The sequence below is a fragment of the Tursiops truncatus genome, chromosome Y, assembly GCF_011762595.2.
Source record: "Tursiops truncatus isolate mTurTru1 chromosome Y, mTurTru1.mat.Y, whole genome shotgun sequence".
Taxonomy (NCBI): domain Eukaryota; kingdom Metazoa; phylum Chordata; class Mammalia; order Artiodactyla; family Delphinidae; genus Tursiops; species Tursiops truncatus.
This window is the reverse complement of record NC_133428.1, coordinates 17,405-37,855: the sequence shown is the minus strand read 5'-3', so window position 1 is coordinate 37,855 and position 20,451 is coordinate 17,405. Positions and strand designations below refer to the sequence as shown.

The window sequence follows — 20,451 nt, the reverse complement described above, 5'->3', positions numbered from 1 at the left end:
CCCCTTGTACGCATGTGCTGCCTGGCATTCTAAGATGCGGTGGCCCAGTAGGAACACCATGGGCTTGTAGGGATGTTCCCAGTCTTTCACAGTGGGAAGTGATACCACAGCGGACATAAGTGGTGAAATATTTGTGCTGTTACACGCTCATTTCCTTAGGAGAACATTCTAGACATGGAATTGCCAGGCAGTCTTTTGGAAAATACCCCCAAGTTGCCCTCCATAAGGTGGGTCCCTTTCATAGCCCACCACCAACAGCCTAGGCCCGTCCTCCTTCTCCCGAAACCTTGTCCATGTTAGACATTTTTAAAATTCTGTGACTTGGTAGGCAAAACTATTTCATTTTTAACCAGCATTTCCTTGGTGACTAGTAAAGTTGAACTTCCTTGTGTGCTCTTATCGAGCCATTTGTATTTTTTCTTGTGAGCATTACTGTTCACATTTTCTATGTCTTCCTGCTGATCACTGTTCTTTACATTGCAAATAGATGCCCGAGGTGTGTTGTGTGCTTGTCAAACACTAATGGTTGGTTAGGGTTAGATTTTTTTTTTTTTAATTGAAGTACAGTTGATTTACAGTGTTTTAGGTGTGCAGCAAAGTGATTCAGTTATACGTGTATATGTATTCTTTTTCAGATTCTTTTCCATTATAGGTTATTACAAGATATTGAATATAGTTCCCTGTGCTGTACAGTAGGTCCTTGTTGTTTGTCTGTTTTATTTATAGCAGTGTGTATATGTTAATCGCAAACTCCTAATTCATTCCTCCCCTCCCTTTCCCCTTTGGGAACCATAAGTTCGTTTTCTATGTCTGTGAGTCCGCTTCTGTTTTGTAAGTAAGTTCGTTTGTATCATTTTTTAGATTCCACATATTAAGAGATGTCACATGGCATTTGTCTTTCTCTGTCTGGCTTACTTAGTATGATAATCTCTAGGTCCATCCATGTTGCTGCAAATGGCAATATTTCATTCTTATTTATGGCTGAATAATATTCCAGTGAATATGTATACCCCACATCTTCTTTATCCATTCGTCTGTCGATGGGCATTTAGGTTGCTTCCATGCCTTGGCTGTTGTAAATAATGCTGCTGTGAACGCTGGGGTGCATGTGTCTTTTCGAATTAGAGTTTTCCTCTTTTCTGGACATATGCCCAGGAGTGGGATTGCTGAATCATATGGTAGCTCTTTCTTTCTTTCTTTCTTTCTTTTTTTTTTTTTTCCGGCCATGCTGCATGGCTTGCAGGATCTTAGTTCCCTGACCAGGGATTGAACCTGGGCCGCCTGCAGTGGAAGCACAGAGTCCTAACCACTGGACCACCAGGGAATTCCCAGCAGCTGTATTTTTAATTTTTTAAGGAACCTCCACACTGTTCTCTGTAGTGGCTGCACCAACTTACATTCCCACCAAGAGTGCAGGAGGGTTCCCTTTTCTCCACACCCTCTCCAGCATTTATTATTTGTAGACTTTTTGATGGTGGCCATGCTGACTGGTGTGGTTAGTTGTTTTTTTTTTTTTTAAAACTGTACAAGTGTTTGGGTTTTTTTTTCCCTCTTAATTGGGGTATAGTTGCTTTACAATGTTGTGTTAGTTTCTGCTGTACAGCAAAGTAAATCAGCTATATGTGTACATATATCCCCTCTGTTTTGGATTTCCTTCCCATTTAGGTCACCACAGAGCATTGAGTAGCGTTTCCTGTGCTATACAGCAGGTTCTCATTAATTATCTATTTTATACATAGTACTGTATATATGTCAATCCCAATCTCCCAATTCATCCCACCTCCCTTTCCCCCGCTTGGTGTCCGTACATTTGTTCTCTACTTCTGTGTCCCTGTTTCTGCTTTGCAAATAGGTTCATCTGTACCATTTTTATAGATTCCAAATATATGCGTTAATATACGATATCTGTCTTTCTCTTTCTGACTTACTTCACTCTGTATGACAGTCTCTAGGTCCATCCACATCTCTACAAATGACCCAATTTCATTCCTTTTTATGGCTGAGTAATATTCCATTGTATATATGTACCACATCTTCTTTATCCATTCATCTGTCAGTGGGCATTTAGGTTGCTTCCATGACCTGGCTATTGTAAAGAGTGCTTCAGTGAACATTGGTGTGCCGTGTATCTTTTCGAATTACGGTTTTCTCTAGATATACGCCCAGGAGTGGGATTGCTGGATCGTACAGTAGCTCTATTTTTAGTTTTTTAAGGAAACTCCATACTCTTCTCCATAGTGGCTGTATCAATTTGCATTCCCACCAACAGTGCAAGAGGGTTCCCTTTTCTCCACACCCTGTCCAGCATTTGTTATTTGTAGATATTTTGATGATGGCCATTCTGACCGGTGTGAGGTGATACCTCATTGTAGTTTTTATTTGCATTTCTCTAATAATTAGTGATGTTGAGCATCTTTTCATGTGCCTCTTGACCATCTGTATGTCTTCTTTGGAGAAATGTCTACTTAGGTCTTCCGCCTACTTTTTGATTGGGTTGTTCGTTTTTTTGATATTAAACTGCATGAGCTGTTTGTATATTTTGGAGATTAATCCCTTGTCGGTCACTTCGTTTGCAAAGATTTTATGTGGGTTGCAGATATTTTCTGTGGGTTGTTGGTCACTTTGTTTGCAAACCCATTCCGTGGGTTGTCTTTTCGTTTTGTTTCTGGTTTCCTTTGCTGTGCAAAAGCTTTAAAGTTTCATTAGGTCTCATTTGTTTACTTTTTTTATTTCCATTACTCTAGGAGATGGGTCAAAAAAGATCTTGCTGTGATTTCTGTCAAAGAGTATTCTTCTTATGTTTTCCTCTGAGAGTTTCATGGTGTCTGGCCTTACATTTAGGTCTTTAATCCATTTGGAGTTTATTTTTGTGTATGGTGTTAGGGAGTGTTCTAATTTCATTCTTTTACATGTAGCTGTCCAGTTTTCCCAGCACCACTTATTGAAGAGGCTGTCTTTTCTCCATTGTATATCCTTGCCTCCTTTGTCATAGATTAGGTGACCATAGGTGCGTGTGTTTATCTCTGGGCTTTCTATCCTGTTCCGTTGATCTATATTTCTGTTTTTGTGCCAGTACCATACTGTCTTGATTACTGTAGCTTTGTAATATAGGCTGAAGTCAGAGAGCCGTGATGGCCATTCTGACTGGTGTGGTTAGATTTTCTTTTAAACCATACGAGTGTTTTTAACTGTCACATCATCACCCTTGCCAGGTGGCTTTGTGCAGTCTGTTTGTATTCTGGTGTCTGCTGGCTCCTGGTGGCTGTGCACTCGGCTCAGTGTTTGCAGAAAGGGTGTCCACCCGGGGGTCTATGGGCTGAATCCCTTGTGAGGTGTAGACTGCCATCTGAAATACTCTGCAGTGCTTTGCAGAGAAGATAAAACTGCTTGGGAGAAGAACCCGCGGGTTTGATGAACGTCTAATGTGGTGATGCCATGTGGAAGCAGGAGTCAAAAGATGGGCGCTGCAATCCTCGCTCAGGGGGTCGGGCGGGTCACTTAGGCTCGTGGCATCAGTGAGGCGGACATGCTGTGCTTTCTCGGGTGTGTGGAGCTCTGTAGGTGGAGGTTGGTACTAGATTTGTCTCCCCGAGAATAGAGACGTGCCCTCTTTCCCAATAACCCCCACTCACCGTCCTCCCTTTTTGCTCTGGGTGGCAGGAACCTCAGGGTCACATTTGAGGCACATACACTCAAATGACATTGGAGGCACATATACCCTAATGACAAGCCTCTTTGTGATGCTTTCCCACCCTTATGCCTTTTCACTTTTTAAAAAGATATTATCTCTTGTTGGGATGTTTCTATGTTCATTTTAATGCTCCTGCTGTGTTTTCGTCTGATAAGTCACCTCAAAACATTTGATCATTGAGGGTGTAAGTATGTTGAAATAAGGTAAATAGGTGTCGTAGAACTATAAACTAAACAGATTCAAAAGAGCCAAGGGCTTCTCAATAATCAGTTAATATTTTTGTGATGGTCATTGTTTTATGGAAAGATCAAGTTAGTTCGAATTGCCCTTAATGACCAAGTCACCCTAATGGAATCTGCCCGTTGGACTCGTGTCTGTAGCAGTCGGGGCAGCGTGGTGGTCATAAGCGGAGATGGAGCCGGGGCTGCCCACCTCTCAGGTAAGGTGAGGGGGCAACGTGAGTCCTCTCCCAGGCCCGTCAGCTCCGACACGCTGGACTCCTGAGGGTGTGGGTTGGTTTCCAGATCAGAAGAAGAAGTGCATTCTCAATGGACAGGTCTTTGGGTGACATCGTACAATATCTTACAGGTTACCGATTGTGTTCGTGTGGTTAGGTGCCCTGGAGCCTGCAAAGTCGTATCAGGTAGACAGAGCACCTCCCTTGAAGGCGCTTACCCTCTGCTGTAATGGAGAATAATACATAACAGATTACCACAGACCAGGTGACTTCAGCAATGGTCATTTATCTCTCACAGTCCAAGATCAAGGTGCTGGCCAGTTCAGTTCCTGGTGAGACCCCTTTCCTGGTGGGCAGACAGCCATCGTCCTGCTGTGTCCTCACACGGTGGAGAGCAGGGGCGTGGTGGGAAGCAAGCTCTCTTGTGTGTCTTCTTATACGGGCACTAATGCCACTCACGAGGGCTCCACCCTTACAACCTAATCATTTCCCAGCCATGTGATACCATCATGTTGGGGGTTAAGATTGAACATGAATTTTCAGGGGACACAAACATTCAGTCCATAACATAAGTGTAAATGGCTGTGATGTAGGGTAGTCAGAAGGCCCAAGAGAATCAGTCTGCCTGCTTTGACTTCCAGTCCTGTACCTTCCCTCCCTCCTCCTCCCCCTCCCCCCTCCCTCCCTCCCTCCCCCTTCTCCCCCCCACCTTCCTTCCTGTTACCTCCCTGGGCCGTTGCTGAAACCTGCTTTGTGCCAGGCACTGTTAGGACCCGGGACACACAGGGTAGACAAGACAGAAGTGGGTGCTGTCAGTCTAGCCAAGAGGAGTGATATTAAATTAAAATAATACAGATGCGTCAAGTACAGTTTAGGGACAAACCCATAGAGATTAAATCCTTATGGGGGTTCACGAGCAGAAAGGCTTATCTTTGGCAATAGGCCGGGGAAGCGCTTGATCGCAAAAAAGTTTCCCTTCATTTGGATCTTAAAGAATAGGAACGGTGTCCACGCGGCAGAAAAGGGAGCCCCAACCGTGTGGGGCGGGGAAGGACCTTTGTCCGAAGTGTATGTGCAGGAACGGGGGTGACTGGCGAGTGGCAGGTGGTTTGGGGCGGACGTGAGGGAACCTGGCAGATCAAAGCGGGCAGGCTGGCCTTGAGTTGGGTGGGAGGGCGGGAAATTTTAGGGGGAGAGAATTAAGCATATCTGCCTTCCATGCTAACTGTAATTAAGATGTGTGCGTGTCTATAAAATTGAAGAAGTAGAGGAGACAGGAGGATTGGACATGCCCGTCACCGGTCATCTATCACACAGGACGCTTGAACATTCCGGAAAAGTCACCGCGAGATGGCTTTGCTTTCAGAAAATGTAACTTGTGAATGTTGTAAATGGATTCACGCTCTAATGTGTTGAAATGGGGTGTTTCCCCCTTATAACTGCAATATGGTTTGACTCGTAGTTTGAATCCTTCACATCTGCTGCAGACAGTCGGCCATCTTTGCAGACAAGAGTGCTGAGTAACTTACAAGGGTTTCAGGCAATGACCGCCGTAGAGCGAAAGGAAACTTTCTTAGGCAGTGGAATTGTACTTAGGCTTGGTTGTGCTGGTGAACGCACAGCCTTGCACATTTACCCAAACTCGTCCACCGGGTACACCTCGAATCAGTGAACTTTATGGTATGTAATTGATACCTTGATAAAAGTGGGATGGGCTGTGGAGAAAAATGCAAGTGGAAATGTTATGGAATGTGAAAACCTCCTACATCCATAGCTACCTGTCTAGGAAATCAAACGTGCCTTTTTAAAACAGCGAAGTGGCTCAGAAGAGCGTGTACCTGTAAGGGTAAGGGACAAGAATTAAGGTGAACCCAAATTCATAGTTGCTTGTTACCTAGGGCCTAACATTTTTAGCTTTTTCGTTTTCATCAACCGTAGATCACACTTAATAAAAAATGACACTGGCTAAATAAAAATGACACAACTTAGATGTTCCTAAAACTGTTACTAAGGTAAATGTCTGCCGTAATAAAATAATATCTATCACGGTGACTGTCCAGACCTGATTTTTCTTCTAACTCTTATGACTTTGTTTTTGTCATTTTTGGTTATTATTATTATTTTTTTGGGCTGCTCTGTACAGCTTGCAGGATCTTAGTTCCCCAACTAGGGATTGAACCTGGAGCCGTGGCAGTGCAAGTGCAGAGTCCTAACCCCTGGGCCACCGCAGAATTCCCCCCCACCACCCTTTTTTGTGGACCGTCACGACTTTGAATGACAGTTTGTGGAGGTGCCCTTGGTTCACAGGTGGACGGTCACGAGGGACCATTGCTCCTACTAGCAGCTCAAAAGGAGGGGGGCACAGAAAAGTAATTAAAATCGTTGTTTTAAAAAAACTCCCCAGATGCTCCCCCATGTAAATGAAATCCCTTCCCTAGCATTCTTGTCATAGCCTGCAGAGTGCGTATCAAAGTGAGCACTGACATATGTTTGCATTTTGCAAAAATTACTGTCTTCCTTGATTTCTAGACCAGGGCTCAGCAAACTACAGCCCAAGCGCCCAATCCCCTGGGCCAGGGTTCGGGAAGCCTGTCCTGGTGCACGACTGTGGGTTGGTCCCTGCAGGCTTGGTACCAAGGGGTATCTCATCGTTTTGTTTTTTTTCAGATGATGATGATCTAGTTGGGGAGAGACATGCCACGCCAAGGATGAAAACTTCAGGAGTAGCTTTTAATACCCAAAGTGGATAGAAAAGTGAGAGAGAAGGAAGTTGGGAAGGGAGGTCCCATAAAGCACAGCTTCCTAACACTGGCGTGACATCCAGATTGCCTGGGAGGTGTTCTGTCAGACACAGATTTGCAGGCAAGCATTTCCTCCCCGGTCCCTACCTCCATCTGCCCAGGCCTGGCTTTCTGATGGAGTAAGTCTGAGGAGAGCTTAGATTCGTGTGTCTAAAATCATCATCTGCATTCTTCAGAATAGTCTCGACAAGAATTGGAGGGGGGGTTGGTTTGAAGAAATAAGGTTGGCTGTGAATACAAGATGATTGTCGGATTATGGGGATTGCCTGTATATCCTCTCTCACATATTCAGTGGATATTTTCTTACCTAAAAAACTTTAGGACTTCCCTCGTGGCGCAGTGGTTTCAGAATCCACCTGCCGGGCAGGGGACATGGGTTTGATCCCTGGTCCGGGAAGATCCCACATGCCGCGGAGACACTAAGCCCGTGCGCCACAACTACTGAGCCTGCGCTCTAGAGCCCGAGAGCCACAACTGTTGAGTCCGCGTGCCACAACTACTGAAGCCCGTGTGCCTAGACCCCGTGCTCCGCAACAAGAGAAGCCACCGCGGTGAGAAGCCCGCGCACCGCAACAAAGAGTAGCCGCCGCCTACCGCAACTCAAGAAAGCCCGCACGCAGCAATGAAGACCCAGTGCAGCCATGCGTAGACAGATGGATAGATAGATAGCTTGCTTTAAAACCAAAAAATAAAACTAAAAATGTTGCCCGGCTCTCCGCAGTAAGGGCAGGGGTGGTTCTGGGTGGGAGGGAAGGGCAAGGGGTTGTGTATCTGCAGCATTCTAGTTTTTCTTTTTGGAAACTTTGGAAACGAGTACGGAAAGGGTAACTTTATTCCTGGGAGGGTAGTAAAGCCTCTGATGTTTGTTACAGTTTGCTCTGTTCTTTTCTGTGGGTTTGGGATACTTTGTTTTTGCGGTACGCGGGCCTCTCACTGCTGTGGCCTCTCCCGCTGCGGAGCACAGGCTCCGGACGCGCAGGCTCAGTGGCCATGGCTCACGGGCCCAGCAGCTCCGCGGCATGTGGGATCTTCCTGGACCAGGGCACGAACCCGTGTCCCCTGCATCGGCAGGCGGACTCTCAACCACTGCGCCACCAGGGAAGCCCTGGGATACTTTCTAATGTATCCACTTAGCTCTCTAGACAGCCTGGTCTACTGTCAAACAGGATACAGTGGTCTCCTATGGGCGTAGCAGGGGCTGTAGGGTCAAAGGCAGGTGGAGCTGCTTTTGAGTGCCTCCCCTGCCTGTGGCTTGCGTTTTGTTCCGCGCTTCAGGTGTCTTCTGGTCAGCTGTTGGTTGACCGGGGCTGAGCGTGTGGGACCGGCTTGGCTGCCTTTGTGTGCAGCTGAGCCGAGGGGTCTGAGTGCCCATCTGAAGAGGTAGCAGCTCCGCACTGGGACTGGGAGGTCACTGTGGATCCCTGAGGACCCTCTTCTGTCCTCCAGCTTCACAAGACAGATCGTGTCCCGCCTGATTGCCGAGTCAGCTTACAGCACGCACTCACATTGTCACCTATGACAGGTGGCCCAGCGTTGCTGATGGCCAGCCCCGCCTCTCCAGACATCTTAATCCAATCAGTTTGGCCAGTTGTAAGAAAATTTCAGATCGGTGTCAGGCTTGCCCAAAAGACTGTGTGTAATGTATGTTTTTAGCAAAGCAAGTAAGAGAAAGGCAGAAGAAAACTTGGCTTAAAAAATCACATGAAAATAGCATTTTTATTCCGTTAGTCTATGGTGATATGATTCTCTTCTTCTGAAAAATAATTTTGCAACAGAAACCGGTCTGGAGCTTTGATTGGCAGAGGGGATTTGCCTGATTTCTGTCAAAACAAAAACAAAACCTCCAAGGATCACATCTTGGGACGAAGAATGAAGGTCTCTAGCGACAGAAGTAAGAAAGGCCTGGAATGGATTCTCAAAGAAAACGTAGCGCTGGATACTTGAGGGGCTGTCCCAGGTGATCATCTCTGGACCCAGGTGTTCTCTGTTACTGGAAACCAGCCCCTCAAGAAATCAGTGCCTTTACACATTTGGTTTTGGATCATCTGTGAGTGGCGTCTTTTCATCTGTTCTTCCCACTTAACCACAAATGACATCAGTCTCCCTAATTCGAGTTCTTTCCTCTTACCATCCAAGTTCCTGCAAGCAAAAATAAAACCCAAAGGAAGCAGCAGACCTTTTTATCCATCTGTTAAGACACGGAAGGAGTAACATTTCATCTGGTTTTGTAAAGTAAGTGCTTTCCCCACATGGCATTAGAGTCGCGGAAGGGAGAGCCTGCTTGGGGGCTGGTGCAGAGGAAGCTTCCCTGGAGAGGTTGCAGGGAAGAAATGACCGGGGACTTCCCCGGTGGTCCAGTGGTTAGGACTCTGCGCTCTCACTGCCGAGGGCTGGCGTTCAGTCCCTGGTCGGGGAACTAAGGTCCTCCTACAAGCTGTGCCGTGCAGGCAAAAAAAAAAAAAAGAAAAGAAAAATGAGTAAGTGAAGCATGATTCAGGCTACCGTCTTCCCTGAAGGTGGTCCTCCAGGATACACATTGGGAGCTGAACTTGTGGACACGGCCCTCCTGCATGCCCTCCAGTGAGGGCATATCTGTGCATTCATTTGGTCAGTGTTGGTTTTGTGCCTGGAAACAGAGAGAAGGACAGTCGGACAGCCTGTGCCCTTGGGGGGCTCCCCATGTGGGAAATGCCAAGGAAAACTGGTGTCTCCTGGGAGAAGAGTGGTAACGCCGTCATTCCAGGGCATCCGTGCTGTTTGAACGGACTCTCATGTGTTTCTGTCCATTGGTGAATGGATTGGTTGGTCAGCTGGTTGACGGCCTCTCTTGGGTTCCCACGTCTTGCCCCCCATCTCATTGGGCTTGTATGGGGTGCCGTGTAGACAGACGAGCCTGCAGTTCCCCAAGGCGATGGGTGGCTGCTGGGGATTCCTTGGGGGACAGGAAGATCCCTGGCGACACCAGCGGCTCCTTCAGGAGACCTGCACATGGAACGGTGTGGGTGTCCCGTGTCCCCCCAGCCCCCTGGCCCTGTGCTAAGGCCTGGTGGTCCTCCGGCTTCAGACAACCTGAGTGGCGATGCCTGATACATCCCAACACGCCAGTGTCCCTGATCGTTAACAGACAGTTCGACACTTCACAGAATCACCGTGGTTCACACCCGCAGCCAACAGACGTGCGGTTTCTAGGAACCTCGGACTGTGACTCAAGTCCTTGGTGGAAGCATGTCTCTGTTGGAAGGCAGCCCCTCGGGTCTCACCAGCTGTCAGGCAATTTCACTCTGCAGACAGCGCAGGCCCCGGACCCTGGGTCTGCAGCACGTTCTCAAGCACACTTCTCGGAGCACCCAGCCGCCCGGTCCATGGCTGACCTTGGCGGTGTGCTGGCCATGTGTACAGTCTAAGTGGTGGTATCCGCTGGAAGTTCTCTCTGTCTCCCCCTCTCTGTTGTTGCAATGAGGCAGTTCCACTGCACGGAGTTCCGGTGGTGCCCTTCGTACCCACAGATGCCCCGGGGTGGGTGGGGGGCTGCCGTTGGGATGCCCTTCCCCGCTCGGGGGCCTGTGCTGTGCCGTGATGTGGGGAGAAGGTACACAGGGTGTCGGTATCGCGGGGACCTGCTCTGGGGTCTGCTCGGCCGCACGCCGGCCCCTTCCTGGTGGGTGCCAGGTGTAGCATCCGGCTGGTAGGAAGCCCCACTCCGGTCCTTCCACACCAGGGGCTTTGTCTGCCTCTGCCCCCGCCCGCAGCGACCCCATGTGGCCTGTGGTTCACCCGGGGAGGTTAGGGAATGAACCTCCGTGGGGGCACAGTCACTTGCCCGACGGCACATAGCTAGTAAGTGCTTCTGCGCCTGCAAGTGGGTGCCCGAGGGAGCCCCAGTCGGGCGTGGCCTAGTTCTCTCTAGCCGCCTCAGGCCCCAGAGCACGTTAGGAGGAACAGCCTCCAGCCGTAGCTGTGGGCACAAGTCACACTTGGCCGTGCGTCCTCTTCTGATCATTGATTCCAGAAGTACTTAGGAAGGGAGGGAAGGAGCCTGTGTGAGTTAAGTTGTCCAAAGAGTTGGAATTTTTCTCTCTTCTTTGGTGAGGATAATTGCTCACCCTGTTTACAGAGGTGTGCTAACTTAGTGATCCCAGGGAGATCCAGAAACACTTGCTTATGTTGGGAATGTTCACATGCAAGCTCATGTGAACCCTGCTGCCTGCATCTCCGAAAAAATGCGTCTTCCCTCCTTACCTTTCTGCCCGGGGACCGAAAGCCATGAATGCATTTGTGCATGTAACAGACGTCCAGGCCGTGGTGTGACCCAGTGCACGTAGCTAACGATGGCCCGCGAGGCCCTGGAGAAGAAAACCTGGCTCCCTGTCTCCGTCGAGGTGCTCACAGCCCCAGGGTGAGAGTGGAGACCAGTGAACAGTACAGTCATCAGAGAGAGTGACCAGCCCTGTGCTAGGGGCTACCCAGAGGCCGGGAGACTGCAGGGCTTGCGGAGCCGCGGGCCTGTGTGAGGGCAGGGCAGCTGTGCAGAACATGGGGCGGCAGGGAGCAGAACACTGGCACCCGAGGACACAAGGAGCCCAGTGACGTCACGGGCTCGTCAGGAACAGATGGCATCTGGAAATAGAGCCGCTGCCTCTCAGGGATGCAGCCTGTGCTTAGACACAGGGCTGGCTGTCTCCACACCATGATCAGAAGTGGAGACTTGAGGGCTTCCCTGGTGGCGCAGTGGTTGAGAGTCCGCCTGCCGATGCAGGGGACACGGGTTCGTGCCCCGATCCAGGAGGATCCCACATGCCGCGGAGCGGCTGGGCCCGTGAGCCATGGCCGCTGAGCCTGCGCGTCCGGAGCCTGTGCTCCGCAACGGGAGAGGCCACAACAGTGAGAGACCCACGTACCAAAAAAAAAAAAAAAAAGTGGAGATTTGAATCAGAGCAGTGTTGACGGGATTTCAAGAGCATTTGATACATAACTTATAATTGTTTTTTTTTATTACATTTTTTGGGGCTGTTAACAGTGGTTTGTGTCCTCTCGCAGGGTGTTTGCACTACTGGGCAGTGTTGAAGGTGGCCTTTCCTGCGCTCTTCCCCCTTCAGATTAGCTGTGTTTCCCTCTGCAGTCCTGTCGCGGACCTTTCTCCTCCCCGTGTCCTTCACAGCGTCCAGTCGGCCTGCTGGGCTCCAGCCCCCGGAGGGGGCTGCGGGTCTGTGGAATCCTCAGCCGCTGAGAACCTGCTGCCTGTCCTCCCTGCCCTGGGAGCTGCTGTCTCCTTGGTAACAGGTCCTGAGTGTGTTCCACAGGGGAATGAGCACCCGAAGCCGTATATCGCGGCTGCCTTTGCAGTTCTCCTTTGCGCTGCTGACTCCCCGCTCCTGGGTCCACCCTGGAGTGCGTGCAGGGAGATACTTAGTTGCTTACTCGCCCGTGCAGAGTCCTTAACTCATTGTATATTCTTGGTCTTTACGTCTGGATCTTGCTATCACCATTGACTGTGAAGATACAATAGAAGGGGATATACATGCATATACACGGATACCACACAGACATGTGCGACACATGTGATATGTAAACACACACACATTATCCATGTTATGTACAAACTAGTCACTTGGAACCTATTAGAAACACAGGTTGGAATATGACCCCGGTAGAACCCCAAGTTCCCGCCTTTAGTCCTTTTTTCCTTTGTGAGCTGGATTCCCTGAATTCTTAGCAGCTGGGACAGTAAGGACCAATTCGAACCTATCAGAAACACAGGTTGGAATATGACCCCGGTAGAACCCCAAGTTCCCGCCTTTAGTCCCTTTCCTTTGTGAGCTGGATTCCCTGAATTCTTACCAGCTGGGACAGTAAGGACCAATTCGAACCTATCAGAAACACAGGTTGGAATATGGCCCCGGTAGAACCCCAAGTTCCCGCCTTTAGTCCCTTTCCTTTGTGAGCTGGATTCCCTGAATTCTTGCCAGCTGGGACGGTAAGGACCAATTCGAACCTATCAGAAACACAGGTTGGAATATGACCCCGGTAGAACCCCAAGTTCCCGCCTTTAGTCCCTTTGTGAGCTGGATTCCCTGAATTCTTGCCAGCGGGGACGGTAAGGACCAATTCGTGCTGTTACGGCTTTCACTTTGCAGGTTCGGGAGGAAGCCAAGAAAAAGTCAGGGGTGGAGGACAAACTTGGCCCAGAAATTGCCACGTGAAGTTAGATGTGGGGTGGGCCACAGGGGACCAGCTGTGCTCCTCCAGTGAGAAGTGGCCAGGCAGCCCTCACTTAGAGAGTGCCCTCAGGTCCTGCGAAGGCTGCGGCGCTAGTAAGGCAGGAAGGAGCCCGGGGCACCTGCTGACGACAGAAGGTCTTTTGCTCTGAGTCACTGTCCCACTCTCAGTGGGGCTTTGCTCCTACAGGTGTGACCTCTACCTTCTCTGGGTAGATCTTAGCGTGTCCTGTCTAAGGCACTTTGCAAATAGAGCTCCTTTTATTTTTATTTTTTAAATTTACTTTTGGCTGCATCGTGTCTTCGTTGCTGTGCGCGGCCTGTCTCTAGTTGTGGCGAGGCGGGGGGGGGGGCTACTCTTGGTTGCAGTGTGCGGGCTTCTCATTGCCGTGGCTTCTCTTGTTGTGGAGCACGGGCTCTAGGCATGCGGACTTCAGTAGTTGTGGCACAGGGGCTTAGCTGCTCCGCGGCATATGGGATCTAACCGGACCAGGGCTTGAGCCCGTGTCCCCTGCATTGGCAGCCGGATTCTTAACCACTGCACCACCAGGGAAGTCCCTAGAGTTCCTTTTAAATTAACATATTAAATATGAACCCAGATGGCCCAAGACGCTTCGATTTTAGCAGTAAACTGTAGCTGATCTAATTCTCCGTTTTAATGAGGTGGTGGCTATTCATTTAATAGGTACCAGGTGCTTTCGTGTGGGTCTGTGGATGCTAGAGTTCAAGAGTTTTATAAGCAAAAAAGTTCAAGTGTTCCTCAACTCTTTGAAGTGAAAGATTGGGGAGGCGTTCATGAATTGTCATAAATTAGGTTTTACTGTCTTAAGAGGCACTATGGTTTCAATGGAAGGGAGGCACGAGGTTTGCTTTTCCGCGGCAGGCCAGATGAAGTAGTGTGTGACAGGGCATCTGAGCTGTGAGTCACACTTCTCCCACTGTTGTCCATTTGATGACGTCTAAATGCCATTCTGTCTTTTGTAACCAGACAGCTGCTGTGTATTGTTCTCTAAACCATCCATTACATTGTTTGGGTTATTTTGATAACTTCTAGTTTAATGTTGTCAACGAAAATAATCGAAAAACAATCTGTAACAGGAATAGAAAAGAGTTTTATCTGAGCCAAACTGAGGACTACAGCCCAGAGAAGCCTGCTTCCCAGAGTAGTCTGAGGAACTGCTCCCAAGAAGCATGGCGTTCGGCACAGCTTTATGTCTTGTCAAAAACAAAGAACGTTAAACAAGTCGGGAATACATTGCTTCACAGTTTCAAAACAGACCAGCACGTACACAGCGAGTCAGTGTGGCCCTGGCACCTGGGAAAGGGAGTCTTAGCATTGAAGGAGCGCCCGCATGGACTTTCCGGGAACAGAAGCATTTAGTCTTTATTTTTAACATGGACGTTCTTTACTTGTGGTCAGTGCGCCCTTTTCTTTAATAATTAATGCAGATGTACAGTGTATGTTTGCTAGGCCACAAACAGGCTGTTTAAGTTAGCATAAAATTCAAGTTACCTTATGTGTAAGCCGGAATGACTTCCCCAGACCTCAATAAGTTAGCATTTCTTTCATCAATGTGTGCCCAGTACAGATTAAAAAAATAAACAACACCTAACTTCCCCGAGCTGGGTTAATATTGTCTTAATTTGGAAGCAGAGAACAAACCTGCCCCTTTTAGGGTCCAAGCAGGTCTGGCTCTCTTCTGTCCTCTTGCAGATGCTGAGCCCTTGCAGCTGCTGTCTCTGGGCTGGAGGTAGTGCCAGTGAGGAGTGTGGCCCCAGCTGGCTGATGGGCGAAGGGAGGGGAGTTGGGGTTGGTCCATGGTCTACTCTCGACCAGCCATTGAACCTGGAAGGGACCTTTCTCCTGAGGACATAGCAAGAGAGACATGCAACGAGCAGTTGACTCTGAGAACAGCTGCCTGGATGGGGTTGGGACATCTGTAATGCCCATGCCTGGTATCGTGTCCAGGGCCCCAAGGGGTTGCCAGGGTGTGTGGGGACGAGGTCTTCTATCCCACTTGTTTCGCAGTAGGTTACATCTCTTACTGGCACTTGTGCTCTACCTACTGGGTGTCTGATTGCTGCCCTTTTTAGGGTCTCCTTTAACAGCTCTGAGGGTGTCTTAACGGAGAACAGCTCTTCCTGTGAACGGAAAGGTCAGTCAGAGGCTCATTTCATTATTCAGTCAGGTGGGAAGAAAGTGTGTCAGCGAAAGCAGCAAAGGCGTGGCCGGCTGACTTGTTGCGAGTTTGATGGTTATCATAACGCCCACGAGTTTTAGCTTCGGCACAGCTATACGTGCACGTGAAGCATGCCTGCATGTGTTTTGCAGGTGTGTGTGTGCGTGCGCGCATGCGCGCATGTAAGTACGTTTCAGGGAAAGAGAGAAATGGATACGGATGTGGAAATGGATGAGTATGGAAAGATCAGTGTCGCACTGCAGCTTCCAAAACGAAGCCTCTGTTTTTCTTCTATTTAATGACAGACTACTGATTTTAAAGTTTATCAGTTTACTTGCTGCCCGTCTTAGAAAGTTCCGTCCCTTTGTATATGGTAATTTCCCGAAATAAACCACATGAAAATATTGTTGCAACATGAAGTAAACATTTCTGAATATCACAGTTTGAGGATTTCTACACACATTGTTTTTTTAAATGTTTGTGTGAATTACATTTTGCCCCCAAATTGCAGTCTGTGTGTACACGTGTGTCTGTAACGTGCATACCTCCTGTCCTGTGGTATGACACGCCAGCGTACTGGCGAATGTCCAGTGTGTGTGTGGCGTTGATGCCTTGTGTTAGGAATCGCAGCGGGGACAGGCGCAGGCAAACGTATGTGGATTGAATTCCTTAACATGACTGAAGGAGGTTATGGAGACGTGGGTGTAGTCCTGTTTGGGGAGATGTTAACTGGAACCGCTGGCTCATTTTTCTTCCTTTCTCCCCTAGACAAGCAGGTGCCGCATGTGCAGAAGACAGTCCGGGAGCGCAGCGGGACCCCCAGCAGCCGTCCCAGGTCTCTGAACCAGCTGGCTCCCGGGAAGCTCCGGAGGTGCCCCCGGAGGGCCGTGGCCGGGCGGGGACCCTTCCTTGCGATTACAGATACCCGGAGGAACGCGCGCCCGCGGACCGGCCTGCCGCCCCGCACGCCCGGGGGCAGGACCCCCGGCCCCTGAGCGCTGCCCCGCTCTCCCGGAGGCCCGCCCCACAGAGGCCGCCGCCGCCCAGGCGTGAGCCCAGGCCCCTGGCGGGCGTACCTGCGGCTGCTCACCTGGGCGCGCCCGGCAGGCCCCGCCCCCTGGCCCCGGAGGTGTGCTCGTGCTCGGACCGTCCGGCCCTCGCCCGCTGCAGCCCCGGCGCCTCGGCGGAGAAGCCGAGCGCCGCCCGGCCCGCGGCAGATGGCCCGCGGGCTGCGGGGGAGCCGGCCGGGCAGCATGTAGACGAGCGCGCAGGCTGGCCCCGGCGGGAGGCGCCGCTCCTTTCCAAGTTCCGGCCCTTGCAGACCTCCGCCATGGAGACCTCGCGCTCCCCGTCGCCTCAGTTCGCGCCGCAGAAGCTGACGGACAAACCCCCGCTGCTCGTCCAGGATGATAATTCCACCAGGTACTGTCTCTGGACGGCGGCCTGAGGCCTTCTTCCCCTCTGCCGGCCCCCTTCCACCGTGGGAGGCTTTCAGCGCTCCTTTCCTGGGTGGTGAACCACTGCCGCCTTGCTCCCGGCTCCCCGTCCTGGAGTTTAAGTGGGTCCTGGGGGCTGACATGGGGGAGAACCCACCACTCGAGTGGTCAGCTGGATTGTTAACTTGCTGGGGGCTTTCCTGCCCCACAGGGGGTGAGGGAGGTAAAGGAGGGAGTAGACTGTCCCCTGGTCCTGTTCCCAAGCCCGACAGGTTGATAGCTGCGTTACCTACAGGCTTCTGCACAGCGGGGCTGGTTTTCCCAGCTGAGTTCTGTTTGTAATCAAGTTTAACCTAAGCATGAGACTTTCAAGCAAATTCGGTGTTTTTCGTGATGTCCAGTATTTCCACATGCCTTTTTTTCTAGTTCTTTTTATATGAAAAGGCTGAGGTGGTGTTTACCTTTTATTAAAGCAGAGGAAAACTCGATTCTATCCCATGGTGCTGTTCTCAGGGTCACCGGCATGGGATTGTCGGTTGTGCCCACTGAGCCACTGGTAAATGCTGTCAGGCAGGGACCAGTCAAGAAATGAGAAATAGAAGGGGGGGAATTTTCTTCTCATTCTCTAGAGCACTGGTTCTCAGCCGGGGGGGTGGCATTGCGGCCCCCAGGAGGACACTGGGCCGTGTCTGCAGACGTTTTGGGCGTCACAGCTGTTGGGCGTGGGGCTTGTTCCTCGGCTCCTGGCATCTGTTGGGCGGAGGCCAGGGGTGCCGCTTAGTATCCTACAGTGCCCAGGACGGCCCCCCAGCAAAGAATTCGCTGGCCCTGCATGTCAGTACCGTCTGATATAGTAGCTACCAGTCGCACGTGGCCATAGCGATATAAGTTAATGAGAATGAAATGAAACCTGTTGCCCAGTTGCGCCCTCTGGGGCTAGTGGCTACCACCCTGGACAGCCCAGATGATGGCTGACTTCATCATCATGGAAAGTTCTCCTGGATCTCCCCGCTGTAGAGTCTTGAACTTTGTTTTTTTTTTTTAACCCTTAAGATAACTTGACAGAGAGGAAACAGTACCGATAGCGTCCTGGGTCTCCGTGCGTGGCATGGCCAAATGCGGCTGCACCTGCGGGCCGGCACTGTTCTGCATCGTTCAGAATGCAGGTGTCACTTAGAGATCCTTTCTGTTGGCAATGTTGTTCAGTCCTGAAAGGGAGGAGAAGCGATGAAGTAGTTTGTGTGGTTGGTGGAGTGTGTTGGTACCGCTGTAGGGAAGGTGACCGGGCCCCTCGGGTCTCGGGAGCTGGTTTGGGCACAGCGGGCTCCACGGCTTTGTGGAGAAACAGGGCCACGTGTTTGCTCAGTGCTCACCACGTCTGTAGACTTCAGGAGGTGGGAAGTGGTTTTCATTTTTTCTTGTCCTGAGCGAGTGTGGGTTTTCTTGCCCTGTCTTTTATGTGAGAGGGATTTCAACAACCCGTGGCGGTACTTGTTGACGATACTGAGTGCCGGTGTCTTCAGGCGTCCGCTCTGTTCCCATCCAGTGTGTCATTTGGGACAGCGAAGGCTGTCTCGTCCCTTGCTGTGCCAGCCCTCGTAGAGCACCCGGTTCTGGTCAGCGTGCAGAGCTAACTCGGTACGTGTCCCCTCAGGGAGCACAGTGCAGCAGACGGTAGCCACGCCACCCACGAACTTCCTGCCGAGGAAGTGGCTCATACTGTACTGAGTTCGGTGTCCCCGTCCCCAGAGCGGGTGTTACCGGTTAGCGTGGGCCTGAGAGAGTGGCATGCCCGTGGCATACACTGCGAACCAGAGGCCGGCGCTCCACACGAGCGCTGGCCGGCTCCATACCCACCATCAGCCACCAACGGGCAGCGAGCGCAACACAGTGGCCGGGGCCTCGCAAGCTGCCTGGTGTTTGGGCACAGCTCAGAGACTCTCTTCTTGTCTGCACGTGTGCTGACTGATTTCTTGAGCACTACCCGCCCCCCTCACCTCCCTCCGCGTTCATCTGTCCCTCCCTCCAGTTACCTCTGCTGGGGAACCAGCCGGGGTGCAGAGCAGCTCCTGTGTCCCTGAGACACGCCTTCCCGAATTCAGCAGGCAGGTCCAGAGCCCTCCCTCGTGCCAGGCCGCGGATGCAGAAAGTGCAGCCTTCCCACCCTGTGGGGAATTTCAGAGTCATTCACTCCGAATAAAAATACCTCAACTCCTGTTGCAAAGCCAGGAAGCTTACTATGAAAAAACTTCTAAAATTTTGAGGGTTTTGCTGGTTTACAACAACATGGAGACAATGCCCAGCAGCACGGGCGAGTGAAAATGAGAGATTTCATTGCGCCCAGCAGTGTTCCCAGGAGATTTCCTGGGGCCGGTTTCTGGGTTTGGGAGCGTGTGTGAGCATGGAGCTGGGGGGCTGCTTCGGGGTCGTTCGGACAGTCTTGCGGTCACCTCGGGCATCTTGTGGTTGGAGAATCTCCTTGTGGGGGTTGTGGTTTATCAGACCCAGGGTGGCATGTGGGCTGAGGGCTCCCTCGGGACTGGGTGTGTGAGCACAGCAGGTTGGACTGCTTGCTGTGGGGGGCTGGGCCCCTGTGGGCGGCCGGCGGCTCACCTGGACGGAGCCCGCGCTCTGAGAGGAGCCGCTGCACGGAGAGGGGGCCAGGCCTGGCACAGCCCGCATCCTCCATCCCTCCTGGTCCGGCTTACCATGAGGAACGGATGCGGTCTGGCTGCGGTAAGGTCTTGTCCACTGTGTTTTGTCTTCACTTTGAGGTAGAAGTTCATCAGACTTCTTAAATGTGAAAGTCTGCCTAGGTTTCAAGAGGAGAGATCATTTGTGCTTAGAAATGACCAGGAAGAGATGCTTTGTTGGAAAGTATAGGACAACCTGCGGAGGATTTGTTTTTGTTTTTACCTCGTGTCTTCCTTCGCTGGAAATTAAGTTTCCCCACGAATCGGGCCGGGGGAGATGCAAATACAGGCTGACTTTGAAGTCCCTAACAGGAGTTGAGGGTCTCTACGCATGGAATGCAAGGAATGGAATGAAGAGGGGTTCTTGTTTGTGTGTCCTTGCTTCGATAAGATGCCAGAACTTTCCTTCGGAAGTTCAGCATGTCTCAGCAGTATTATGCCCGGAGTGACAGCCTTTTGAAATTTATTCACTAAGAAGGCACGACAGGGACTATATATGACCACCTAGATTAATAAACAAACACCTCTGCTCTCAGTGGTTTCTGCTGGAGGAGAGAAGAAAATAAAGTTATTTCATTGTAGCCTGCGTGCCCCACCCTTAGGAACAAGGAAAGAACCGTAATGTGTTGTGTTATGCCCCTTGTGCACCATAAGATTACGTCCATTCGGATCATAGAAGTGGTTTTACGCTGAGTTAGGAACAAGTCGGGGTGTTGGTTGTATGATTTTGGCCTGTCTTTTGCCTTCCCTCCTGGCTACCAGCAGATGGCTCTCTTTCTCCAATTTGTCCTTCAAGGGTATTTGAAATGGATTTGTGTCCCAGCGGCCCTGGTCTGGGGGATCCCCGGCACCAGCCGGCTTTCGGGTGGCCCCTGACGCAGCCCCATTGCCTCGACCAGGCCGTTCCTTTCCGTTTTCTCTTCCATGTGGCTGCTCGAGGTGCCTCCCCCGCTTTCACCGACAAACTTTTTTTATTTT

The 20,451-nt window shown here is 50.7% G+C and overlaps 1 protein-coding gene and 1 non-coding gene across 7 annotated transcripts in view; one reads left to right on the top strand and one right to left on the bottom strand.

Moving 5' to 3' along the window:
- The window catches only part of LOC101330266 (protein Shroom2), a 135,852-nt gene that overhangs the window by 102,715 nt on the left and 12,686 nt on the right, over positions 1 to 20,451 (top strand). For 5 of the 6 annotated variants that reach the window (XM_019944706.3, XM_019944704.3, XM_019944703.3 and 2 more), the window contains one exon: positions 16,113 to 16,766. The exons of the other annotated variant lie outside the window; for it this stretch is intronic. In XM_019944706.3, coding sequence (XP_019800265.2) covers positions 16,113 to 16,766 — 654 coding nt within the window. The remainder of the gene's footprint in view (positions 1 to 16,112; positions 16,767 to 20,451) is intronic. 6 annotated transcript variants of the gene reach the window in all.
- TRNAG-UCC (transfer RNA glycine (anticodon UCC)) lies at positions 1,252 to 1,324 on the bottom strand. Its single transcript has one exon. It is a non-coding gene; the product is annotated as a tRNA-Gly (tRNA).